Consider the following 26750-nt stretch of genomic DNA (forward strand, 5'->3'; position numbering starts at 1 on the left):
GATGGACAGAGTTTACTGATGCTTTATTAAGCTTTGAGTTGAAATGTCCTTTGCTGACACTATTTCCTTCCCCTTTCCCCCATCCTTTGCATTTCTGAGTTCTGCTCTCTTTCCCAGCCAGCAGCTTGCACTCTGGGTCTAACTAATGGAAATACAGCTGCACATGCATCTAATGGCAGTGATAGCTGTAATTAACCACTTCCACATCCCAGTTCATCTGCTTATTTCTTTACTTGGTACTATCACTGTGAGATAAGCAGAGGAAAATCTCAGGTAATGGGAATGGCAGGAGTCAGTGCCTGAGGCAGATGTAATGGCCAGAGCATCACACAGACAAACAGTTTGGTACTGTCCCAGATTGATAAGTGCCAGCTCTTCTATTCATAGAATCACAGAATTTTTGGGTTGAAAAGGAACCTTAAAGACTCCTCATCTATTTCCCTTTGCATTATCACCATCTACCCACGTGAAAAAGCTGCTATCCTCCTGCTTACAAGCTCCTTTTGAATACTGAAAGGTCACAATGAAGCCCTCCTGGAACCTTCTCCAGGTTGAACACCCCTGGCTCTCAGCCTGCCTTCATAGCAGAGCTGCTGCAGCCCTCTGAGCATCCCTGTGTCGTCCTCCAGCTCCATTACAGCAGCATTTGCATCCTTTCTGTTCTCAGGGTCCCAGGCCTGGGTTCAGTGCTCCCACCAAACCCCTGTGATGGTTGCTACAAAGAAGGAGCTGTGCTGCGCAGAGCCCGTTTTCCAGCAGGTGAGAAGGAAATACCTAGAGAAGGGGCTGGGATCCAGATCCAGGTGCGTGGTTTGAGTTATGCTGGGGAATGCTCCAACTGGAACCAGATAAAGCAAAGGTGCAGGGCAGAGAAAGGGCTGCTGCTGCTGCTCGGCTTTATCCGTCCTGCTGCAAACCGAAGGGCGAAGTACTTCTGCACCGCCGGCAGAGCTCCGTGCCCGCCGCACCGCGGGGCAGCAGCAAACCGGATTGCGGCAATGCTCCTCCTCCGGCTTCGGAGGGGTGGAGAGTAGGAACCGGCATCCTCCCCGCATCCATCCCGGCCGCCGCACCGTGGGCACTTCCATCCCCTCACCCCCCCAGCCTGCACCCCATGGGCTGTGCGGTGTCCCCCCGGCCCGTAGTCGCCCACAGCCCGGTATGGAGCTACTGAGCGGAGCGCTGAAGAAGAGAGCCACGGAGCAGCACTACCGAGCGGAGGTGATGATCGCCGGAGAGCAGCTGAGGTAGGGCTGAGCCTGGGCTCTGCGCTAACACGGCTTCAAAGCTTGGTCCTTGAGCAAGAACTTCCCCAAGGTGCCCCAAGCCTGGAGCAGGGATGGGGACAGCCCTGCGGAGGTGTCCCTTGGATGCTTCATGCCTGAAGCAGGGCAAGGCAAAGGGGTTTTTGTTTTGAAAGCTACCTTTGGGTATTTCTGCTGTTTGATGGTCCTGGTTTTCAAACAACTTCTAAGCTTTCTTCTTATGAAGGCAGAAATGCACACTGCTGTACAACAAAACCTGTGTGGCTGAGGACGTGGTTCCTTGTATGGATGGGGTCAAAATACCAGAACTGCTTCTAAGTGCATGGCTGAAAGGTTTTCCAGCTCTTGAGCAGTTTGCTTGTTTGTATCTCGAGCCATTCTGTTGTGTTATGAAATATGGGTGGGAACTAGGAAATACATCCTCAAGTAACATAAAGAGCCCAGAGCCCCGTATTTGCTGTAGCACCAGATTCCCAAAGTTAGCTTTGTGTCCTTATGTTGTGAGTCACACCAATCTCAGCTTTACTTATCTGCACCATATCAAGGGCTGATAAATTCCAGCTAAATATTAGAGCTGCATATTGAAAACAGCCTGTGGCCAAGGTGGCTGGAATTTAACAGTGCCGTTGTAGTCAGCCCCATCTCTGCTGCCTTTCCAAATGGTTTCTCTTATTGGTCCAGATATTAAATCTGGTATTTTTGGTAGTGAACAGGAGAGAGCAGCTGCCAGGGATGGGCTGCATCACATCACAATTCATATTGCAAGTGAGGCTTAAAAATTGAACTTAACTTTCTTACAGGAGCAGCGTCAGATCTAAGAGTGGGTTCCTGTGCTGCTTTGCAAACGCGGTGCTGGGAGGAGCAGATCTGGGCAGCCTCAGCTGCTTCATGCCCCAGAGCTGCTCTCTCCTGCTCCGTGTTAGAGAGAGTCAGGTGGCCTTCATTCATCCAGCATGGCTGCACTGCTCTACACCTGTGCTTTGCAGGTGATGGGTTGAAATGTCAGCAAGAAACCTTGGAGTGCTCAGGGATGGAGGCACTGCAATTTTTTGCTTGTGGTATGGCTTAGAGAAAATGCATCCTTCTGCTTTGGGCTGGGGCAGGAGTTTATTCCCAGCACAGAAAGGCTGTAAATTGCTGCTGGGGAGGAAGGTGGAGAGATGGGTTCCACCAAGCTCCCACCAAGGGATGGCTGAGCACTTCACTGAGTGCTTGAGACCTTTGTCTGTGCTTGGGGGACTCTCTACCCTGACAGTTAGAGAGGAGGCAGTGATGTGAACCTTCCCGAAGTCAGTTGGGTCAGTAGTGATGGGGAAACTGAGGCAGGGAGCTGGATGACCTTGTCTGAGGGAAAGATTGTGCTTCTCTGCTTGCCCAAGAATAAGGATTCAAGGTCTTATAGCCTTTTCCCATACACACTCAGTAAGTCTTGATCAGCTCTTGCATCTACAATAAATCTCAACCATTTGTTTTCCCTGTTCTCTGCTTCCTGCCCTGCCTCCTTCTCGTTATTGTATCCTGCCAAACAAACCTTTGCTCTGTCTTTATGGTTCTTTGGCTTGCCGGCAAGTTTGCAAATCCCTCTCAGTTTGTTTTGGCCACAGAGTTAAGTCTGTTCAGTGTCAGGACTCATTTCCCAGCCAGAAATAGCTGTGCAAGTGAGGGGTGAGGAAGTGCTTCTTGGGGATGGCCGGGAACAAACAAATCCCAAAGAAAGCAGTAGGAGAGAAGTCTGGGTCTCGAGCCTCTCCCTAGAAAGATGGAAGTATTAATTTCCACTGTAGTCACTGCTGTGTTTGCAGTGCTACTGAGTCAGGCATTCCTTACATCTTCTGCTATTGGTCTTTATGTTTCTGTTGTAAAATCTGGCTTGAAATTTGCCCCAGTTTTACTGGGTGTTGAGTGTTCCTGGGTGGCATTCTGTAAGAGAGGCCCAATTAGTCACTCCTAATTGCAGCAAATCACTGATCTGCACGGAAGTGTTCTGGAGGAGCTACTGCACTTTGAAGTCTTGCTCTTATGTGACCTGGGTTTCTCAAGTACAGACAGGTCCTTGGGTGCAATTTGGGGTTTCTTTGCTGTCAGGTGAACCAGATGTTCACCACTAACTCTGCTAAGCTGCATTAATAACTCTGAGAAATTAAATATTCTCGGTAAACTCATGTCCTGGGCAAAAAGAAGGGAGAGATGGAAGGTTTTTTCCCACAAAGAACATAACCGGGCTTTCGGGTGCTGTCCAGGTGAGTGCCTTTATCTGGATGTTCAGATTGGAAGGATGTTAAGCAGAGTGTGAAGACTTTGATGCTTAGGGCTCACTTTGAGGTGCAGGGCTGAATGTGTCCTGGTTTGTACCTCTGTTGGGAACTGTGGGTACCTGATGTGGTAGTCCCCAGGGAACCCTTCTGGGCTGATGTTCAGAAGATCATGCTACATGATCAGAATGGTCTTAGGAAGCCCACTGCTCTGTTGTCTAGTGCTGGTGAAGGAGGGTACTGGGATATACAACTGTTCCTGCTGGGACTGCTTTATGAGATTTAAGTCCTGTTTTCCTATTTGTGCTTTTAAATAGGAAAGGGAAAATAAGACTGTATCCCTGTATTGCTTTGGGTGTGTTGCCTTGTGCATCCAGGGCTCTTCCCTTCCCAAAGCCTTTGTGCTCTTGTAGACTTGGAAGAGCAGCAAGCTGAGTTTTGCAGCAGTTGTTTTGCATCAGCATTCGTCTCCAGCAGCTATTTAGCACCAGTGCTTTTGTGACTCTTGCTTCCTTTTACTGAGCATTCAGCTTTATGTTGGTTTTTTTATCTTCCTCTAAAGATAGGAAAAAGATCACTTGGATGATGTACCTTCAGGGTCATTCATTTGTATTTAATCACTGTGGGAACATAGCCTTGTGTTCACATCCTTGAGAGCTCCACCATTTGGGGAGGCTCCAAGGTCCAGCTGCCATGCAGGAAACCCAGCTCCTTTTCCAAATGGGGAAGCTGTTGCCTTCCAGCAAGGTTAAGCAGGATGAATGAGGATGTCTTCTTAGTGACCTTGACAAAGAAAAGTTGGTTCCCCAATGCAGCCCATCCAAAGCAAGAGCATGTGTTAGCAGAGAGCTGGTGTGCCAGACAAGGAGTGTTTCACAACAGCTGTTGTGTTCCAGCAAGCATTTTATTCTGTTTTTTTGTCCTTTTGAAGTAGCAATATGTACATGGGGAAGGTTTGGGCATGTAGAAAAGTCATAATATTGCATTACACAACACTTCCTTCACATTTTCTGTTTTAATTTGGAAGCGTGGTTATGAATTCATCATAATTCACTGGCTTTGTTGTCCCAACACAGCGACAGACTGCTTTAGACTGCCTTGTGTGATTATGGTCTGTGTCATTAAGTGTTAGGATGTGTGTGTATATAAATATATACACACGTGGTCCTTGTAGACTTCTGCAAGCTCTTAACAGCAATAGATGGCTCTTGCTTAAACAGTTCCTATCTCCAACAAACATCCCTCTAAAGTGGCATCCCACATGATGGTTCCAAAGGAAATAGAGCATATCAGAAAGGCCTGCTTGTCACTTATGGCACTGGGGGATGCTGTCTGGGTGGGGAGAAGGAGCCTCTCTGCCTGTGGTGGCTGCTGTCTGTGTGTGATTGCATTGGGGGATGCACAGTAAAAAAGTGGAAGGAAAAAGAGCTGAAAGCTGTAAAAATAGCAGACAACTGTCTGCGGTAGGGTGAGCTGTTCTTCAGGTAAAATCAATATGCAGAATATCTGTTGGTTACTTGTGGGAATGAATCTTCCTGGTAAGGAGAGTAAAACGCTGACATAGAGCTCAGTGTTTGAGGGAGGCCAGTCAAGGCAAAACCAGGAGCCAGCTCTGTGTAGCACATTGGGCTTCAGCATTTGCTTTGCTTTCTTTGTGTCTCTGCTTTGTCAAATCCTGCTGTGTTTCTTTGGGGGTTCTCAGGAAGGTCTGAACCTGTACCTGCTAAGAACTGTGTTGGCCAGAAGTAGCCCAAGCACTAATTTCAGCCATCACTTACTACGTTTTCATTCAACAGAGGTTTATCTGAACACTTTTGAGACCCTACCATTTGTTAATCCTAGATGGGAGGTTAATCCATTATTATGCAATAGATGTCAGTAGGTTTATTGTTTCTCGTATGGTACCTGAAGCTATTGCCCAACAGGCAACACCACATATGCTGTGCTGTACACAGAACTTCTTCAAAAAGAACAAAAGGAGTTGAGGAATTAAAGAAATGTTGTAGTAATTAATGCCTTTGTAAAATATACCAGCAAAACTGTGAGCTGAAATGAATAACTGGAAAGCAGAAACGTCCCGGAGTTACAGAGAAGATATTAATTTAACATCTCTCTGAGTCTGCTGCATGTACTGGGCACCTTCCAGGGTTGGTGTTGTGGGAACAGCAAAGACTACAGGGCAGGAGTTTGTCTCCTGGTCAGGTGTCCTGCCAGGCTGTGTTGGCTTTGGCCGGGACACAGAAGTTCTTTGTGCTCTGTGGCTTCACTGGCTGCAAAAGTCCTTTGAAAAGCCAAAGCTGTACCCACCTGAGCAGCCTGCCTTCTTATGTATCTTTCCATCAGAGCTGCAGACGAGCCATAACGTCAGGGTGCTCAGGACAGGATACTTGTAGTTCTGCCCAACTCTGTCCCAGTTTGAACCAGAAAATGCCAGGACTGCCTATGGACTGAAAAGCAGTGCTGTCTCTAATGTGTGTGATTCGGATCAGTGTGTGCTGTGGGTTAGTGTGTACAGGAACACAGGAGAGCACAGGTCTGCCTGGCATTTGTCCTTGTTGGAAGGGACGAATGCCCTCATGCAGCCTTTCTCCTGGGGGCAGCGATGTTCCTGCTTCCACAGCCTTGGGGAAGGAAAACTAGGCACAGAGCTATGCAAGATGACAGATACATGTACAATTATTGTTTCCTGTGGTATGGCCCTTTGGTTGGCTGCTGTATGCTTTTTAGAGGCTTATTTAGAGCGCAAAGTCATTCAAGGCTCAAAGTGAGTCTGGCGCAGACAATTAAAGTGCACACAATGGGAGTGGGAGAAGAGGAGATTTTGAAGAGGCTCCTGGGGATGGATTGATGCAGTCTGTAAAAGTGAAGATGTTACACTTAACTTTTAAGTCACTGGGTGCTTTCCAGGAGTCCCAACCCATTGGTGGGTTCTCTGGGCTGGCCTGGGCTATTTATTGCACTGAGACATCCCTGCCGTGCCAGCTGTGCCGTGTGCCTGTTTCTCTCTCCAGGCTTCGACTACACGATGGGAAGCTCATTAAGGACAGGCGTTACCACCTCCGAACTTACCCCAACTGCTTTGTGGCGAAGGAGCTCACGGACTGGCTGATTGACCACAAGGAAGCCCCAGACCGAGAGACGGGCATCCGCCTGATGCAGAAGCTGATGGACCACTACATCATCCACCATGGTGTGTGTTATTCTCTGTGCATCCCCAGGGGATGAACGCTGCTCTAGTCACTGTTTGTGCCTAGTTAGAGGCACACCCTTGCAGCTGGGCTCCATGTTCAGCCTTCATCCTGAACCCAGGTCTTTGGGACATAAAGGCAATCTGGATGGAGCTGAGGAGGCAAAAGCAGGTGACAGTTACAGAATTCTGCCCTTTCTTCTGCAGGGATCAGCACAAGCTGCCTCCAACCATTGCAGCGTGCTCTGTTGCCATCTGCTCTTTTGTTGGGCTTCACGATCTTCATTAAGCTGCCCTGAATCAAAATCAGCTCCACTGCTGTGATTTACCACATAAGCACAGCACTGAAGCAGTGAGTTCTCGGTTAACCATTAACACTTCAGACTGATTATTTTTCCATCACTCCAGCCAACAATTTCCAATCAGCCCATTAGTTGGCTTAAACCTGCACAGCCGTGGCTGCTGGTGCTGGTTTGATTGCTTATCATGGGCACGTCCCTCCTGCTCCTGCAGAACACACAAGCAGGTTTTCCAGCTTGCTGTGGGATCATTAGTTGTTGTTGGTCCTATGGGCCTTTTCATCCCAGTTGTATGCACATACCAGCAGGAAAAACTCTCTCTTGAGGTCTGCTTGCCATACAAGTGAATTGGTACAAAATGGTAGGGAAAAGTTTCTCGTTATGTCATTACACATTGTAATTCACGAGTATTTTTGGCATGGATTGAGCTGATTTGGTGGAGTTTTGGAGGCAGTGATGTAGTGTTGTTTTCTCTCTCCTCCAAGTCTGCTTACACATGACAAAATTCCCATTCTAATGAAGCAATTTAGAGACTGGGTCAGAGTGTAGACTTGAAGTCAAGCTGTCCCAAGGGCTTTCCCACAGGGCTGACCTCTCCCAGAAGCTGCACAGGGCTGATTTAGGGACTGAGGTCTCAGAAGCTGATTTGACAACATGGTCTGAGAGGCACAGAGACACAGCACGTTTTCCATAGCAGAACCTATGGATAACACCCTTCTGAGCCTGCATGCAGTGCTGCTACCTGCCTGTCCTGCATACACTGACCTCCTGCTCTTGTCCTTTCAGTTTGTGATGAGCACTCGGACTACAAGGACGCCAAGCTGCTGTACCGCTTCCGCAAGGACGATGGGACCTTCCCCCTCAGCAAGGACGTGAAGGTGTTCATGCGGGGACAGAGCCTTTATGAGAAGTGCGTGAGTCCCTTCCCAAGGCCTCGGGTCTGCCAGCTGCGCTCGCTGTGCTGCTTCATGGCTGGAACCACGGCAAGCTTGTCTCTTTCTGTTCTGTATGCTGCAGCCCTGGGAAATGCTCTTTCCTGAGCTGTGTCACAGCCGTGGGACAGAATGGGCTTGGAGAGGAGCTGGGCTCTGAACTAATGTGTGCTTTGATGTGCTTTCTCTGTACCTGCTCCCCTCCCAGTCCCATCAGTGGAGCACTCCCATAGACTCCCAGCAAGCTTCAAAATTACTGTACAAGAGCCATAGATTGTCTGGGCTGAATGGGACCCCAAAGATCATCTAGTTCCAACTCTCTACTGTTGGCCAGCCTCAAAATCAGGCACCAGATCGGGCTGCCCAGGGTCCCAACCATAGTGGCCTTGAACACCTCCAGGGATGCACAGGGATGTCCTCCAGACAGGTGTGATTTCTGTCCTTCATACAGGTGTGATTTTTGCTTCTCCGTGCTCTCTGCACTGCTTTTCCTTTGCCTTTGCTCAGCAGTGGATGGGAGAGCATCGAGATTCTTACAGCTGAGGCTGCTGCACCCTCTAGTGGATGCACTGCGTTCAGCTCCACCACGCCGCAGGAAGAACGTGGGCTTTGCACAACGCACCTTCCCCATCCATCTGGACCAGCTGTTATTTGGGCACGCATTCGGTTGCTTGCTTAGCTTTCCACTGCAGCCTTTAGCCGAGGCTGCAGCTGAACTGATTCCTCTGCATCTGCTCCCACCGCCGGGATGAAGATTTACCAACCTGTAAATGCAGCAGTACCTTTCCACCCTCCCTTCCCACCGCTCGCAGGCAGCGATGATTTGGCTTTGCCCATTCTTCTCATCCTTGCTTCGGGTTGCGTGGCATCACGGGCGCTTGTCCCACCTCTGCCAGGCTGGTGAGCGTGGAGGGCTCCATCCTGAAGGTGAGGGAGGAGAACTCAGTGAAATATCAGCGGGCGTTCCTGGGCTGCGAGATGGTGGAGTGGCTGGTGCAGGAGGGAGAAGCAGAGAGCCGGAGGGAAGCAGTGGAGCTGGGCCAGGCACTGCTGGAGCACGGGATCATTCAGCACGGTGAGAGGAAGGGAAGCGAGCGATGAGCATAGCTGTCATGCCAAGAACAAATCCCCATTCATGGCATGCAACAAGTGCTGGTCAAGTGCCCACTTGGAGATAGCAACGGGGCCTTTTAGTGCTATGTTTGGAGCCGGTGACCTTTGAAGCCAGAGCAATCCACCACCCGCAGAGGCTTTGAGCTGCAATCTGAGCTGTTGCTCTGCGGTCCTTCAAAGCCATGGGCTGTAGGGCTGAGCCCCACACTGTTTCCAGGGCTGGTTGTGAGGGTACAGTGCTCAGCTTGGCTGCAGGTCACACCCACCTGCAGGACTTCAGCTTTCCATCCCTGAGGCAGGGGACCCTCTGAGCTCCTGGGGCTTGGTGGTGTAATGATGGGAGACGGCATCTCCTGGGGAGGTGGCCCTGCTGTTCTTCCTTCCTTGCACAAAACATTCTCCAGCAGTCAGGAAAAAAACCAAGTAAAAGCAATTAATCCAGATAGTTTGCATCTTTCATCACCCCCTCAGCCTCTCCTTCCTCCCTTGTCCTCTCCAGTCTCCAACAGGCACCACTTTCTGGACACTGACATCCTTTACCAATTCTGGATCAATTTCCGACGGCGGCGGCGTCTCACCGAGCTGCTCAGTGAGAATTCCTCCCGTGCTCTGTCCGAGAGCCCCGACAGCCCCTTCTGCCTCCGCAAGCTCAACCCAGAGCCAGGCAACACCAGCTTTCTCTCTGGTAAATGTCTCTGTGTATTTGAATGGTGTGAAACTGAGGCTTATGCTGCTAGAGCATCACAGAGCTAAGGTGTAGCTCCAGCATACACCATAGGGTGCTCCTCCAGACATCCTATGGAGCAGCCACATGTCCTTCATGCTGGTGGATGTCACAGCGTGGTGGCATTCTCTATCACAGTCCCTCATTCCAGGAAACAATTCATCATTTCAGCTCTTGGTCCTTCTCTAAGGCCGGTTTAATTCTGCCTATACTCAAATGCTGTATTTGGTACTTGCACATACTTCAGATGAGGGTCAGGCTGCTGTGGGAAGTTTATTAAGCTGGTCCGTTCCTTCCCTTGCTAACTGTTACTTCTGGTTTTTGCAGTCCAACCCAACAAGGAGATCAAAGTTGTCTCAGCTGTTCGGAGGAGCAGCATCACTTCCCTCGCTGGAAACTCCAACCCTTACTTCAGCATTACTCCCACGTTGGTTTTCCCACCTGTGGCTGAGTGCAACCCCAAATCAGGTCTGGGCTACTGCACTGTCCTTTTTGCTACACAAGACACATCTGTTCCCTTGGGCATGAGCTGCCTTATTATGTGCTTTAGTGTATGAAACCCTCAATTCTAATCAGATCTGTCACCTTCTGGCCTAGTGTTAAAGAGACCCGTCACCAATGAAGAGCTCCTGTCCCCTGGGGCCCCATACGTTAAGAAGACATTAACTGTAAGTGACCATCACTAGCAGCGTCAGTGCTCTGATAGCACTGAGCTCTCTTTGATCACTTTCTGTCTGCTGCTCTGACCTCTCAGCATTGAAACTTTGATTGCATGTCACCTCATCCCAGCTCCTTCATGGTGCGTCTCAGTGGGTTGATGTCTTCACATGTCCTTGTGGCTGAAAACAGCGGTGACCGCTGTGGCCTCTGCTTTAATTTAATACATATCAGAGAGATATCCAGGAAATAGAATGTTTCCTGGACAGGAAAAGAAATCCAATTTTTGTATCACCAGCTCCACACAAACTGTAGATTCAATCAGATCTTGTGGCAGCTGAGACTTTGACACTCATCCTGTGTGTCACCTTTGCACTGCTTTATTCAGCTTCTGATTTCCTGTTGCAGAGAAGATATATTAATATGCTCCATCAGCTTCTGATGTGGTAGAATTGAAGAGGGAACATTTGAGGGTTGCTCTTGCAATTATGATGGTGGGTTTTCTGTCATGAATAAAATATGCCCCTTAGTTTGGGGCTTTTGCTTTTCATGTTATTTCTAGAGCTGTAGGACCATATTAAGGCAGCCCTGCCTGGGCTGGGGGCTGTGAATGTCACAGGACAGTTCTTGCCCTGTTGATCCTGTTGTGCTTGGCTATTTCTGACTCTCTCGCTATGCTGGGTTTGGATCTGATCCCCAAGTTAACTGTGCTGCAGAAATTGGAGGGAAAGAACGAGGAAAAGAGAGCAGCTGGTTGGTGTGGCATGCATGAAGATGTGCCACTCGTTCTCATCCTAAACGCTCTTGCCCTGCCCTTCAACTCTGCCAGCTGGGGCCTTTCATGGCTCATTGCCTTCTGCTGCGCTGTGCACTTGCTGTTATTTATTTATATGGCTAATGTGCAAAGTCCTTCGAGAACTCCTTTTCTCCTTTAGTCACATCATATGGCTTCAGCATTAGGGCAAACTGCTTTGCCATGCTGAGATCAGAATGGGAAAGGTTAGGAGGAGCTGCTCCCATCCTGCAAATATTACAATAAAGCACAGTGTCCCTGTGTTTTGGAAATGCTTGATGTGCTCCTGGTGCACACCCTGCACTGAGCTTCATGTTGGCATAAGAAAAATGAACAGCCCAGGAAGGCCAAGACCCCAATGTGCTGAGTTTTCAGGTAATGTATGAACACAGAGTGGAAGAATGAAGCCAATCTGTACCTGTGGCTGAACATGGAGGGAAGACAGAAAGGATGTGTCATTGTCAAGGATACTGTGAGAGACACTGGCATAGGTGAATGAAAAAGACCTCCAGAATTAAAGAGAGAGACAAAGACCGTCCTTGAAACCAATATTTGCAAGAGCAATTAGTCCCCAGCTGTCATGCGTGGAGGTGGCAGAAGTATTTAACTTATATGGAAAGTTTCCTGGTGCCCAAGGGTGCTCTTATTTTATCTGGGAGACTGAGAAAACCACAGAGTAATGGCAACTATTGCTAATGCAATTGGAAACGAAGAGTGAAGGTCCTTTTGTTTCTGTCCCATGCTAGATGGAAATTAGGATTGCAAGCAGAGCTCGAGCATCAGTAGGAATTGTAGTGTATCCAGCCCGTTCCTTTGTTCTAAGTGCTTTTGTTCTGCTTGCAGATCGTGGGGGATGCTGTGGGCTGGGGCTTTGTGGTTCGAGGAGGCAGACCATGCCACATCCAGGCCGTGGACCCAGGAGGACCCGCTGCTGCTGCAGGCATGAAGGTACATTGCTCGCAGTGACACGGGGCAGGAATTGTGTCCTGTTGGAGCCTTTCAGGCTGAACACATCCCCCATGGTAATCCCACCTCCTGCAGCAGAGGTGGAGTCAGTGCATGGAGCTCTGGTTGTGTTCGTCTGCTGTTCACAACATGGTTCTGCATGGAGCTCTTTCCCATGTTCATGAGAGCAGAATAAGCTCAGACTGGTGCCTTGATTTGGTTCCCCAGGTAATGCCCAATATTCCTGGTTCAGGTGAGAGGAAGGGAGGTCTTGAACATCACTTTAGACCCACCATCCAAGCGTGAATGGGTTTTGTGTGTAGAGCTGCGGGCCTGGATTTAGGAGTGAATAAAAGCAATGGAGTTTCAGTTACCTGGTAAGAAGCAGAGCAGTGAGTGAGTGATTTCCACAAGCTGACAGAACCCTGCAGCCAAGTGGATATTTGAAATAATGGGGTTCTTCAGAGGCAGTGTGACTCGTTTGCTTCAGGCAGGGTTGGAAGGAGATGTGTGAATTCATTTCATTTGCTCCAGAGCCCAGTTTGTTTCTCCTCACCTAATCTAATTTGCTACCAAATTGCTAAATGTTATTATTGTGCCTCATTTCCATCTGTGAAATGAACCACTGCTCATAAACGAGTATCTTCTCTCTCTATTAGCTCAGTCTAAATCCCTTTGGTCTCTTTTTTATGAAACAGTGATTATAGCATAGTGGTTATTAGTGTAGCTTATAGAGCAGTGATGCTTTAGGCTTTGCAGGGTTTTGCAGCACGCTATTTGCAGAGCAGCCTCTGGCTGCAGTAAGCCCTGAGCAGAAACTGCTGTGAAAGCTCCAGCTGAAGGTAACCAGCCTTTCCTCTCCCTGCAGGTGTGCCAGTTTGTTTTCTCAGTGAATGGCATGTACGTTTTGCATCTGGACTATCAGACCATCAGCAGCCTCATCATGACAGGACCACGGACTCTCGTCATGGAAGTCATGGAGGCCATTGAATGAATGGAGGAGCCTCATCCCACCACTGCATGGAAGAGCAGGGCACTGTGAAGTAGGGATGGACTGTGGGCAGGGACCAAGTTCGACCTTTCACTCTGAAGTGTTGTTAGTCAGTCATTTTAACGTTTTCAAATAAACACGTTCTAATGGACGACTCTTGGATTTTGATGATGTCGAAATCTTTGGCTCTAGCTGACCTTGAGCTCTCGTCACCCCTTTCTAATGCTGGTGGGAGAGTTCAGTACTTGATGAAACCAAGTCTTGGAGTAAGCCAGTCACCCCACCAGGCTGCAGGACAGGTGGTGCAAGCTGCTGAGCAGCAAGAAGCTTGATACCAAGCAAGCAAGCGTGTCTGAGCTCTCCTGAGCTGTCTGTGCAGTCTACTATGATGGCTCCATAAGCTGTGCCATCAGCTGTGATGTATATTCTTCCTTGTAAAGAAAGTCTTAGGGTCCTCCTACTCTTTGGGCTGGTTACTCTTCCCAACTGGGTTTCCTGAAAGGCAAGACTTCCATGGTAGATGTGTTTTCTTGTCCCGTTACCCTTTGGTTTGTATACTCCAGTGCTTTAAAGCTTTTACTACATTATAACAAAAACCTTCAATTAAGTACTAAATGTTTATTCTTTGTGCAAAAATATTTAGAAACTTTGATTATTTTTTTTTTTCTTTCCAACACTTCCAAAGGTGACCATTTATTTCCTGAAGCTCATTGTTGCCATGCAAGGCCGATACCAGAGATCTTCCTGCAAATCCAGTCTGCAGCTGGGAGGAGAAACACCACTATCAGTTGTCCCGTTTGTGGCAGTGAGGACAAAAGGTTTCGGATGAAGCCTTGGCTCTCCAGTGATGCACAGCTGAAGGTCAGGGCTGCAGGCACTGCTTGCTCTCCAGCTCATGAATCAGCTCCTGGCCTCACAGAGCCTCCAGATGTGCTTAATTCCCTTATTCAAATACAACGCAATTGGCCTTCAGCACAAGCGCTGGGCTCTCAGAAATACTTAATGGGATGTGAATGTGGCTGGACTGAGTTCATCCCTGGGAGCATGACAGTGGGTGGGAGGTACAGCTTATTCCTGCGCTCTAGGAAATCAGCAAGCAGCTTCCTCGATGGAGGTTTAGCACTGAGTTACCATGAGCAATCTGCACCATTCATTGGGATTTGCAGGCACAGGCTCCTTCTTTCCTTGCATGCTTTACTGAGCCACATATCCGGGCCATCACTCTGCTGCACGGTGCAGGGAGGTGGGGGAATCTGTCCCTCTCCCCCTTCCTCCCTCCTTTCTTCCCTCCCTCTCTCCCCTCCCTTAGCTGCACTGACTCTGGGACTGAGCTCTCTCTGTTGAGATCTCTCCAGTCACGCCGACGTGCAGCGAGGCACTGGGGGCTCCTTTCCCAACATCTGAGAATGTAGCAGGATCTGAACTGCCTCCTGGAGAGCTGCTCCAACAGGTCTGTGCTTTGCTCCTGTGCGATGGAGGGGGTATCGGAGGGGTTGCGTTGTTTTGGGGCGTGTGGGGGTAGCAGGGAGTTCTAAGGGGGTTCTCAGCCATGGGACATTTGAAGCTGAGCTGGTTGTGCTGCAGAGGGGTTGCTTCAGGTCTCGTGTTTGCTGCAATCCAGGTGTGAATGTCACCAGGACTTATAGAGAGGATGAAGTTTCTTTTGTGGTGATGGTTGTTTGTTTTCCCTTTTCTTTAGTGGCTCACAGTGTAAAACTTGCAGGGAATTTAAGCCGAAGGGAATAGTGCTGGCAGTGGCAGCTCAGGGTGTGTTTCTTCCACCTGTTGGCATGGTGTGGGTCTGCAGCAAGCTAAAGTTCTTAAACCTGCCTGGTCCATGCCTCATAGCAGACCTTATCCCTTACTTTTTTGAGACTGATGCAGAGAGAACTGATGATTTTTGCTCAGCAGTGAAACACAGAAGGTTTGCAGGCAAGAACAAGCAGTGTTTGATGGATACAGGCTTTCTTCATCTGCTGTATGTTCTTTAACTAGGAAAGTGCTCAGGGAGCATGGGCTCCTGCAGTGGGCAGGCTGCACCCCTTAGGGAGATCCCTGCCACATCCCACCTGCAGGGCCACAAGGTGACATCATTGCCAACAATTCTGTGCAGGGCTGGTGATATCCTCTGGGATAACAACGGGAACATCCCCAAACTATCAGCTACTTTATGGGGCTGAGGAGGGCAGAATGAATTCACACACTGCTCCCACATCCTCACCAACTTAAAAATGCGGCAGGGATATTTCTGCATAAAGTCATTGGTAACTGAAGTGGCTGTTCTTATAATTTCCTGGACAAATAAGGGGATCTCGGACAGCTTTAACCCCCAAATCCCCTCTGAGCACACAGCTGGGACAAAGGGGAAGTGGTGCGTGTCCCCCTCCCATTTTCCAGGCCCTTGAAATACTCACCACTTGCTCCATATGTTGCTGTCTCCAAATTCTTTCCCCACACAAGTAATGGGAGAGAGGCACCGGCGTGCTGGCAGCTCCCTGCACTCCGCTGGGCTGATGTCATCGTGGTCCCCTGGTCTGTGGGTCTGTAGCTCAGCATGGCCATGGTGCCACCAAGGGGACAGAAGCAGATGGGAAGGGTCGGAGATAGATGGGAAAGGCAGAAATGAGTGGGATTTGGGGTCCGGCGAGTAACCCTATGGCACAAGTAAGCAATAGGTCTCCTAGCTCTCATCTTCCACCATTTAAAACTTTGTTCTTTTTGATTTATGGATAGGAAAGTGAAATTTGGCAAAGAAGCAAAATGCTGATGGTTTTGCCTCTGAGGCAGGAAGAGGAGATGAAGTCCTTGCTTCAGCCACAGTGCTTTGCCAGTGAGGATCTACATTGCTGGGACTTACTGGGTGTAACCTGGGTCAGTGTTGAATTCTTCCTTACTGGAACATCCAGGTGGAAGATCCTTGCTGGGTCTGATTTTGCAGCTCAGTGCAGGTTGCAGAAGCCCATGTGCTTATTTCATTGGATTTTAGATCCCATATAACCCTGGTTAATGTAAATATCCTATCCAACACATCGCTGTGGCTGGGAGCTGGAGTCCTGTTTGCCAGCAAAGCCGTAGGGAAGCAGCACAGAAATGCAGTGCCACTGCAGAATAGGAAGAAATGCAAACTTCTCTCTTCCCATTGCCACGTTTACGCCTGCAGGAAGAGCAGGCTTTGCTCTTTTTGAGAGCACAGATCTCAAGGCCCACCTGTAATATGCTTCTGTTTATGAACGATGACTTCATCTTGTTAGCTGGAAGGCAAGTGTTTCCCATGGCCAGGGGCTTCAGTTACACCGCAGTTGTTCCATATAACTTGATCTTCAATCAGAAAAAATAATCACAGACTGAGTATCATGCATGAGTGTGTGTGCAGGGGGAGAATGGTTAACATCTATCTGTTATAACTTGTAGTGTATATTTCCGTTCATTCTTACAGCGATTTTGAACTGATTTTAAACCCAGGAGATCATGGTTAGGTCACTCCTGCATATTTATTTTTCCTTGAAATCACTTTAAAGCTGACAGAGGAGAAACAGGCATTTGCCAAGAGCCTGTAAATACCTGTCCATCAGAATGAAGGGAAGCGAAATGTCACTGCAGAGGAGGAAACTTGTGTATGGTATGGCTCTGCCGAGAGCAATTGCATAGCACAAAAATGACAGATGCCAAAGATGCAAAAAAAAAACCATCAGCATGTGTTTTAAACCTGGTGTACTGAAGCTGAGGCCAGGGTCTGTGCCCATCTGTTAGGGTGGTTTTATGCTGAACTGACTTTTCTGTCCCAGATGACACCTAAGTCCAGGCCAGCAAAGACACCAGAAGGTCCTTGAGGTCTGTGAGCGGTAGGGTGAGTTCTGAGGGGTGGCTGTCCTTAGCTACCAGCTCTGGGGATGTCAAGGAGGGTATTTCTAAGTCAAACTGATCCTCTGACTTTATAAGGCCCATAACTGCGTTTCAGTCTTGTTAAGGTGAGCAAGGCAAAACAAGACCATCCCAATGCACCCTGGATGTGATGTATATAACAAATGGAAGTCTCATTCCTAAGCTAATGACATATAACTTGAGCGATAACAAAGTCCACTACAGCAACAAGCTTCAGTTCCCAGTGCTGTAACAAAGCCCAGATGGTCACTACTGACATCCCTGCAGAGAGCAGCAGTGCTTGCAGGGTGGCAGAACTAGCTGATGCAGGTGGGTTTTGACATGGTAACTGGAGCTTCTTCCTGGTGTTTGCTCTCACAGGTCCTGCTCACCATGCTGATTCGCACCTGCTTCTTTTTTGCCTGCCTGCCTGTGGCGAGCCACGTCTGGGGACGAGGGGGGCAAGGTAAGGACCTCACCTGCACTGCTCTGGGTGGGGGGGGACTCTGGGCTGGAACCTGGGCTGAGCTGCCAGCCTTTCTAGTGTGGAAGCTCATAGCAGAGTATTCCTGTATGTAAAGAGCAATAGGAGATCAGGGGGCCCATGCTGGGGGAGTGTCTCCATCCCACCCCAGACTGCAATGCCTGTTCTCATCTCTGGCAGCAGCTCAGCGCGCCTCTCCCTTGCACTGGGGATGAATTTCAGTCTGTGTAAGCAGGGAAGGATGCTTGTGGGGCCTGCTAACAGAGCTTGAGAAACAGAAAGAAAAGAATTGTTGCTTCTGTTCATTGCTGTGTCTGTCCTGCACTGTGAAACTGTGGAGCTACATAGTGATGTGTGACATCTGGGTAAGAGAGTACATGATGTGCGTCCTCCTGTAGCATGTAAAGTACCTATAGCACCTCGCCATTTTCTTTCCACCTTTCTATTCTTTGTGAACCAGTAGTATGAGGGATCACCTCACCTGAGAGGTGATGGCGTGTGACATTAAGGACAGACTTATCTCTGTGCTGCGCATCTTCCACACAGTGTGTCTGGGCTTTGCTCCCCATCAGCTGGAGAGCAAGGTTACAGCATCAGAGAGCACACATCCAACACAGGGCAGAGAAACAGTGGGGCTTTCATGGCACCGAGCTTCATTTGCATCCAGCACATAATGGAGCTTCAGAGGATGCTGTCCTTTCTGATCTCTTTGGGGACATTCTTGCCTTTTTAACTTCTGAGCTCCTAGAGCGATGGCCAAGGAGCTGGACCACACTTGTCCAGAAGAAGACAGCTTCATGTTTCCTCTATGAATTCCCCTCATTGTTGCATGATATTTTATCATTTCTCTTCAGCACAATTCTGAGATTTGATTTCACCCCTCACCCCTCTTCCCCATGTTTTCTTTCTTCCTCTTCACATTTCCATGGGATGAGATGTGAATTTGAGCTTTGTTTCCCCAAAATAGCTGTCTGCTTGTTGGGCAGCCCACAGGAAGTCTCTGCAAGGAGAGGCTGAGGCACAGATGCTGGGTTGAGCCAAGCAAGTCCTTACTGCCAGCTCCCATTGCTTTCCTGGGCTGTGATTTCATGTAAAGATGTTGGGAGATGTCTGACACCGTGCAAGACCAAAACAGGGACACATGGAGTCCTACAGAACACATAGTGTGCTGGTTCAATGTGAGGCCATTAGCAAGAGATTGGTAACAGCTGCCCAGCAAGGTGGTCATTTGAGGGCAGGTGTTATTACTATGCAGATGAAGGAGGCACTTGCTCATTGCACGTGAATGAGCTTGCTGGAAAGGCAGCTGTAGGTTCCGGAGCAGGGAGGAGGGGAGGCAAGTATGTTGAGTTGCCATCCTACATCTAGTCGAGTGGGAATGTTTCATACGGTGACATCTGTATGACAGCATGACTGTATTTCACTGAGGGATCTCTGATTCAAAGGCTGACACACGGGTTGAGACATTTAGTAGGGCTTTAAAAGATCTGGAGCTGATAAGAGGATGTGCTCTTTCTCCCTTTTATCTCCTTGTCTGATACTATTTTTTTCATCAGGATTTGTCATTTCAGTTCACTGATCCCTGCAGCAAACCAATGCAAGCTGGTGCCCGTGAGTTACAGTCCTGCCAGGAGGTGTTAGTTACACTTTATCTGGTTTTCCCCCCTTCTCTCTCTTTATTCTTCTTTTCTTTTTTTTCTTTCCTCTCTAAACCCAGCTGCTTTCCTCATTTGGAGCAGCAGGTAGTGAAGGCTCACCCTGAGTAGCTGCCTCTTAGCATAGGATGGAGGGTGGATTTGCAGCAGTGGGTTTCCTGGTCCAGGGGCAGCAGGAGTAGCTGTGCACCTCTCCTCCTCCCCAGGGTCAGGCCGGCTGAAACTCACAGTCCTTTCAGAAGACAGGCTCCAGATGAAATGGAAAGAAACCGAAGGAAACATCAATGGCTACAAAGTGCGGGTAAAGCCCATGGCAGGTATGTGCTACTCAGCAGATTGCTCTGAGTGAGGGACGGGCTCCCAGCTTTTGTCTAGCACCGGGTGTTTGCTGGATGCTCGTTCTCCTTGTCTGCACCACTGAATGTTTGCCCAAAGTGGAGCAGAAGACAGAAAAAATTCACTGTGCAATAGTTATATTTATATATATCTTAGCTTGTGCCCATCTGCCTCCTTTTAGCTCAGCTCCCAGCTGTTTGCCCAGCCTGTGCTGGAGGTTTCTCATTCCTCCCCTGCCAGGGAGAGATGGGCATCCCAGGAACGTGGGGAATCCTCACACTGAGCACGTCTGAGGCTTTCCCCATGTGTGGGCTGAGGAGCTCCATTTCCAGCCCTAGGGGTGATGAGATCACAAAAGCATCCATCTCCACATTTAAAGGCTCACACACCTTTCTTACTCAGACAATTTTAGGGGACTACTTTGCCTCCCTCCCTTTGCTTTGTTACGGTGGTCCAAAGTTGCTTCATTACCACCCCCCATAATAGAGACATGGTGCAGGATTTGGCTGTGGTTCTGCAGAGCTGCCTTGCTTTAACTGCTCATTGCTGTGCAGAGGGCAGCTTCTCTTAGGGGGAGATGAAGCTTGCAGAGAGAAGACATCAAAAACAACTGCACTAAGTACAATGAGTCCAAAGAGCCAGGACAGAACTCTGGGGATATCAGAGCACTTCCTCACTTTGTCACAAATGACCTCAAGGACATCACTTGGATGGATGTTTCCATAAGTGGTGTTTGCCCAACCTTCACCCTCCGGGAACTGGCCTTTCTGTCAGCAGCTCTTTGAGAAGTCAGTGGGAGTTGCACTAGTGCTAGGTGGGAATTGGTTTTCCATTTGGAGCATATATCAGGGCTTTTAAAAAGACTTTCTCAGCTTTGAAAGCAGAGATCCACAGAATTAAAAATTAAATCAGAATTGATTGAGGTCCCCAGAAAGACATTCTCTGCATTTTGGTGATACTTCTGCTATTGTCAGCTTAAATGTAAGTTCCAACAGTTTCTGAACTGTGGCTTCATCCCACCTCAGGGGACTCGGAGCAAGAAGTCATGCTGAAAACAAAGACTCCCAAAGCCACAGTGGGGGGGCTGAGCCCTACCAAGGAATACACGCTGCAGGTCTATGTGCTTAATGGCTCCCAGGAAGCCTTATTCGCCAAGAGGAAATTTGTGAGTAAGTAAAAAGATCTACATTTTACCATTCTGAGAGTTCTTGGAGCTGTGACCCCTCAGATCTCGTCCTCTGGCAGATAAATAGTAGAATCAAGAGTTTGTTTGAACTGGGAGAGACCTTTAAAAGCCATTTGGGCCAACTCCCCTGCAACAAACAGGAGCATCCACCACTCCATGAGTGCCTCCAGAGATGGGGCATGTACCACACCTCTATGGGCAACCTGTGCCAATGGCTCATCACCCTTATTGTAAAGGGATATATTTTCCTATATTCAGTGCCCCCTTAGATTGTGAAGCCCTATACTAGTTTGTTGGAAGCTTGGAGAGGGGAGATGGTGAATACCAATGAGATAAGGGGTGACTCACAGACCCACCTGGATTGACTCCTCCTTCCTGTATTTGTGATTTCTATAGTAGAGGACCTTAAAAATGCATCCCAGACGAGAAATAACAGAAGGAACTCGGGAGCTGCACCAGGAAAGAATCTCACCTCTTTGGGCACCTCAGCAGTGGAGCAGAGCCTGGGGATGGAAACTACTCCACCACCCTTGAGCACCGTCCTGACACATTCAGGTGAGTACACAGAGTGTCCTGGGGCTACTGCACTGGTATATGCACATACCACCATGGAAATGTAAGCAACAAGAGATCTCCTCTGTTTGGGACTTCCATTCAGTAACACGTGGGGCTCAGCCTTGTACCTTGTTTGTTCATAGAATCTTAGAATGGCTTAGGCTGGAAGAGACATTACAGATCATCAAGCTCTGACTCCTTGCCACGGGGTACACTAGATGTACCTCTTAAATACTAAAACACAGTAACCAGGCTAAAAATATTTGCCCCTCATGCCAGCCAAATGAAGCACATCCATGGATGCCCGGGGCTGGCAGGTATTCAGGTTCAGCACATACAGCTAAATCTTTCAGATGAGCACTGCTCCCTGAGGAACAAGCACCAGGGCTAAAGGAGCCTTATTCCCAAGGCTCTGTCCCCCACGACTGTAGATGAAGAACAGAATTTCCTCTATCTAACTGCTTATTTTCACAAACCCTGTAGAATTTTTATGATCTCTGAACCTTAAATATGGCTGAAATCAGCCAGTGGTTGGAGGAGATGGCATGGCGATAAGATAGGAAGGGAAAATGTATTCTTTTTCTGTTTGGAGCACAGCAAAGGACAGAGCTGAAAAGAAAAGGCACAAAGGGACTCAGCCCAAGGGCTCAGGAGAAACCACGAAGAGCCAGCCCAGTGTTGGTGTGACACAAACACCGTCACCAACCACAAAGTCACCCCAGCGTGCCAATGCAAACGTGGAGCAAGAGTCTCTAGGAAAAGAAAAACCCACAAGGGATTCACTGAGGAGAGGTGAGAGCTGTTCCACGCATGTCCTGCTCTCTGTCCCCCACTGTTTTCTCTAATGATTGTTAAACACAAGCCTTCCAGTTGTCTCCTCTGTCACTTAAGGGAGCTCGAGTGCTGCTACTGCTCTTATTTGCTAGATCATGGTTTGGAGAGCTGCCAGGGATCACTGAAAGAGTCTGGAGTTCTGCAAAGCATTACAGATTTAAAGGAAAACTGGAGCTAAGGCAAAAAAAAATCCTTCACAAGGGGAAGGAGCTTTTTAATGTATTAATTTCCCACTGTTCTCTTGATGCACGTTACCACCTCTTCCTACTTCAGACCCATATGAGTTATCATTCTCTGCACACACTGGCATCTTGGTCTTGTTCTTCATGTTTCCCAGCTAACTGATCCTTGTTGAAACTTCAGATCCTTCAGCTGACTGGCTCCTGGCACTTCTGCAGTGGTGAGAGGGGAATTGGCCAGAATATCCCTCTGTGGTCCCTTCATAACAGTAGAAATTCATGGCCATGAGCACAGATAGGAGAGTGACCAGTTTGCATCTCACTGCTGTTGGATGTTGCCATCTATTTCCTTCTACTAAAGATGGAAAATTCCGCATCTGAAAGATATTCAGGGAAGAGGCATTCGATCATCAACATGCCCTATCGTATCCTCTGTTAAGCTTTGGGCCTGGGGTGGGGAGGAAGGCAGTCCTTGAGTATTTGTGATGAAGATTTTTGCGGGGAGATTGGATTTAACATAACACCAGGAAATAATTATAGCCCACAGGATATCTCACAATGGAATGGAATTAAGTAATCACCTGCAATTCTTTTGGAGACCTAGGCTAGATAAAAGGGAAGCAAGGGTTGGGGCTCAGATGTAATGGAGCTGACAGCGTGCAGAGAGCAATGCTTGGCCTAGGCACGCACTTCCCAATGGGTTTAACACTTTCTTCACAGTAAGGTTGCTGCTCACTGCTCAGTATCTTGATTCTGAGATACGTTACCCTTAGCCACATGGTTTTCCCAAGATGCTGGGATGTGTCGGGCTGGCAGATGGTGCAAGGCTTTACCCTGCAGACTTGCTTCTCATCTTAAAACTAAAACTAAAATGTTTTTCCTCATTTACAATGACTTCGCTCCTTACTAAACATTGTTTCCCTACAGGTTACCAGTTTCAGTGTGACACGTCTGCAACAACTGATATTGTCCTGCTTGTGGATGGATCGTGGAGCATTGGGCGCAGCAATTTCAAGCTCATTAAAGAGTTCCTGAGTGCTTTAATTTCCCCATTCAATATTGCCCAAGACAAGATTAGAGTAGGTAGGATGTTTCCCTGTTTCCTGACTTTGAGAAATGCCTACAGAAGAGACCTTGCTCTCTGTTTCTGTGTTACTGTGCTGCCCTAAGGAGTTTTATTCCTTTTGGCTGGATTCTGTGCATCGTTCTTAACAACTTTCCCATCTGGTAGCAAGGTCTGGCCTCTAGTGGCTGTAAGAAAGAGCTGCATGGTGAACAAAGTCAATGCATGGGCAGCAGCAGGTCAGGCATTGGGGGAGCATCTGCTTGATGCTGAGACATGCTTGAAATTTGCTGTCTCCCTCTGATGGGATGCTCAGCCTACAGAGTATGACACAAATGTGGGGTGGCAATGCCATGCTGGAGTTTCTTTGATCTCAGCTGAGAACAGAGCCGCTTCCAGTTCAGAAGGATGCTGAATGCAGTGGATGGCACTGGCCAGGCTGTGTATGAAATAGGGCAACATAAATCCTTCCTGCTCCGTGCAGCTGGCTGGTTTGTCCTTGAATAACTCTGAGACCTTAAAACGTTTCAGAGCACCACTTAGAGATTAATACCACCACGGGGAAAAGTGGAGCTAGGAGCTGGGTCGGCTCACTCCCCTTCCAGTTCATTTCCTTATGTCATCCCCCCCATGACAATACATGGACTCCTATTGCAGCCTACCTTGGCTTGCACAATGTCGATAGCTTTTGCCTTCCCCAGGGCTGTCCCAGTACAGCAGCGATCCCCGCACAGAGTGGGATCTGAGCACTTACACTACGAGGGACCAGGTGCTGGAGGCAGTGAGGAACCTTCGGTACAAGGGTGGCAACACCTTCACAGGTAATTCCATCTCTCAGATCACAGCAGGACTGCGTTGGGAGTAGTTGTTCCCATGGGATAGCATCTTCCCGGGGGGACAACATGAAGGATAAAGCTGGAGGCAATCTGTTGGTTGTAGCCCACCATCCATCTGTCCTCCTCCCCAGGCCTGGCGCTAACCCACGTCCTGGAACAAAACCTTAAACCAGATGCTGGTGCCCGGCTGGAAGCTGAGAAATTGGTAATCCTTCTGACTGATGGAAAATCTCAGGATGATGCCAACCTGGCTGCTCAGACCTTGAAAAACCTGGGCATAGAGATATTTGCTATTGGTAAGATCACAGGCATCAAGCCAACCTTCCTTCTCTTTTCATGCTGAAGCTTACATTCCCTCAACAAGGACAAGAACACCCTGAAGCTGTAAAGCTAAGGTAGTAAGCAAGAGCAAAGTGGGGAGGACCCCTGCCTCATATGGGCAGTGCTATGATGGCCTAAAGGCTAGCACTGGAAAACAAATTCAGTTGTCTGCTGTTGATCTCCGCAACCAGCATCCAAGCAGGAGGCAGAAGTTGTCCTCTCTGAGGAGTTTCCTCAGCCTTATGCTCTGCTGTCTGTAGGGGTGAAGAATGCGGATGAGGCTGAGCTGAAGCAGGTGGCCTCAGAGCCGCTCGAGTTGACGGTGTACAACGTGCTGGACTTCCCCCTGCTCAGCTCCTTGGTTGGCAGGCTCACCCGGGTCCTCTGCACCAGGATCAAAGAGAGAAGCAGCAAGGAGAGTGCAGGTGAGGTTAAACCTTAGTGATGACGAGCTTCCTCCCACTTGCCATCAGCTTTCCTTTCCATCAAAAAATCCTTTTTCATACCTCTCCCTCCATGAGCTCCACCACCTCCTCAGCACCATCTGACTCTTCCTTCCTGTGTTGATCTCCATCCTCAGTACTATTGCTGCCTGAAAACAGTCCTTGCCAACATTCTGGCCAGGTCCAGCTGTGATCTTGATGTTTACAAGACTCTGGATGCAGCTTCTCCACCCTCACTCCCTGCTGTTGTGAATAAGCCTTAGAGGGGACTTATTCACTTGTTTCCATTCTCTTGCTCTTGGTTTAGGTATCTGCTCTTGTTCTTGCCAATACAGGCAACAGCCATCCTCACCAGGGTACTGGATACCTCTTTGTGGTTGTAAATCCTTTAATGGCTATAACTGGCATTTTAGGGAACAGGAGGCTTCTCTTCCCATTTTTGTTATTCAACTGTGAAAAATGCATTGCAATCTTTTTTTTTCTCTCCGCATTTCTTTCCATCGACAGGAGGAATTCAAAGCAAAAGAGCTAATTTGAGAATGTATTAGTTGTATGGAAGAAATCTGGGAGTAGGAAGAGGAGACAGCAAAGCATCTAAACGCATTTTCTTTCCCCTCACACTTTAAGTAATCTCCAAGGCATCTTCAAATCAAAACCAAACAGTCTATTTCTTTTCTGTTTCTTTTGCTGGAGGGCAGTTTGCATGATGTACAAGAGAGTGAAGAATGACTCCAGATGTTAACTTAGATCCTCAGGAGAAATATCACGTACACATTTCCATCTCTCTCTTCTCTCAGACTTGCCTAGGGAGAATGGGAAAGTCTAACTTTCATGCATACATTTATTTTAATGCTCTGTGGATGGACATAGCTGTAATTTGATTCGTTCTTAGTAATTTGAAGCTGTTTGATGTAATTGGGTGTCTTTTTACAGGTACAGGTTAGCCTAAAGAAAGAGGGTTGCATAGAAAAAGAAGTCGAAATAACTTCTGGTTCATCCTGACAGATCTTCATAATTGAAAAAAAGCTGGGTTGTGTTTTGGATCCAGGCAAAAAACGCGTATTTCTATTGAAAAGAATATTCCCAGCAACCAGAAGAATGCAGAAATTATTCTCTATGGAGTATTTATGTTCTCTGTTTGCTCAGTTCTTTAATATTAATTTTACAGCAGTTTGGAACAGTTTCTCTGCTCTGTGGGGAGGAGGATTGCAACTTGGTTTTAAAAAATGGCAGTTGTATTTATGAGCTGAAAAGTGTATTTGCTATGAGAAGTCTGCGTACAAGAAAGTAACTGTGTTTTTAATACCCAGGCAGAGCTGTGAAAGATATCCCTGCAAATACAGGTCCACAGCTGAGCCCAACAGACCTTAAAATATCAGCTGTGACTTCTAAAAGCATGAACTTGGCCTGGACTCCTCCTCTGAGTCCACCGAAGAAATACCGGGTTGTGTACTATCCATCAAAGGGCGGCACTCCCAAGGAGGTAAGAAGTGTCTGTTGGACACCTGGGGCTGCAGTACCTTCCAGTCAATGGATGGGAATTCAGGCAGATGTGGGTAGGCAGAGTGATGAGGGTAGGAGTGCAATGACCATGGGATATCAGCTAGAGACAGAAAGGAAACTGGCTGGCACCTCCTGGACTTGACCATCTTCTTTTGTGTTTCAGGTTCTTCTGGATGGAGCCATCTCCTCTCTGCAGCTTTCTAACCTGACCTCGCACACGGAGTACCTGGTGTCGGTGTTTCCCATTTATGACACAGCCGTTGGGGATGGGCTGAGAGGTGTCACCTCCACATGTATGTCATGAGTAGAGAACATTCCTTGGATGCGTGTCTGTGG

General features: G+C 48.2%; 2 protein-coding genes across 5 annotated transcripts in view; both read left to right on the top strand.

Moving 5' to 3' along the window:
• The first annotated feature begins 888 nt into the window (after window positions 1-888).
• Window positions 889-13309, top strand: LOC107322979 (DEP domain-containing mTOR-interacting protein-like). Of its 4 annotated transcripts, XR_014935985.1 has the most exons (10): window positions 1017-1247; window positions 6529-6707; window positions 7790-7913; window positions 8832-9010; window positions 9548-9733; window positions 10100-10240; window positions 10370-10440; window positions 12066-12170; window positions 12396-12544; window positions 13036-13172. XR_014935985.1 is itself a non-coding variant. In XM_015881615.3 (9 exons), the coding sequence occupies exons 1-9, from the start codon at window positions 1162-1164 to the stop codon at window positions 13159-13161; spliced, it is 1197 nt and encodes a 398-aa protein (XP_015737101.3). In that variant the 5' UTR covers window positions 889-1161; the 3' UTR covers window positions 13162-13309. The 4 variants fall into 4 exon arrangements, 3 of the variants coding, with proteins under 3 accessions (XP_015737101.3, XP_085376530.1, XP_085376529.1); XM_015881615.3 differs by lacking the exon at window positions 12396-12544 and having other exon boundaries at window positions 889-1247; window positions 13036-13309; XM_085520403.1 differs by lacking the exons at window positions 1017-1247; window positions 6529-6707; window positions 12396-12544 and adding an exon at window positions 8144-8362 and having other exon boundaries at window positions 7797-7913; window positions 13036-13309.
• Window positions 13310-14470: 1161 nt separating this feature from the next.
• The window catches only part of COL20A1 (collagen type XX alpha 1 chain), a 39656-nt gene continuing 27376 nt past the window's right edge, over window positions 14471-26750 (top strand). The window contains exons 1-12 of the mRNA XM_015881694.3: window positions 14471-14608; window positions 17401-17485; window positions 19365-19475; window positions 20520-20663; window positions 21077-21235; window positions 21833-22027; window positions 23176-23331; window positions 24013-24132; window positions 24279-24443; window positions 24729-24893; window positions 26222-26394; window positions 26578-26707. Of these exons, the coding sequence (XP_015737180.2) occupies window positions 17413-17485; window positions 19365-19475; window positions 20520-20663; window positions 21077-21235; window positions 21833-22027; window positions 23176-23331; window positions 24013-24132; window positions 24279-24443; window positions 24729-24893; window positions 26222-26394; window positions 26578-26707 (1591 nt within the window). The 5' untranslated portion in view covers window positions 14471-14608; window positions 17401-17412. The remainder of the gene's footprint in view (window positions 14609-17400; window positions 17486-19364; window positions 19476-20519; window positions 20664-21076; window positions 21236-21832; window positions 22028-23175; window positions 23332-24012; window positions 24133-24278; window positions 24444-24728; window positions 24894-26221; window positions 26395-26577; window positions 26708-26750) is intronic.

Source organism: Coturnix japonica, chromosome 19, assembly GCF_054131305.1.
Source record: "Coturnix japonica strain WE chromosome 19, WE-NBRP24, whole genome shotgun sequence".
NCBI classification, from domain to species: Eukaryota; Metazoa; Chordata; class Aves; order Galliformes; family Phasianidae; genus Coturnix; species Coturnix japonica.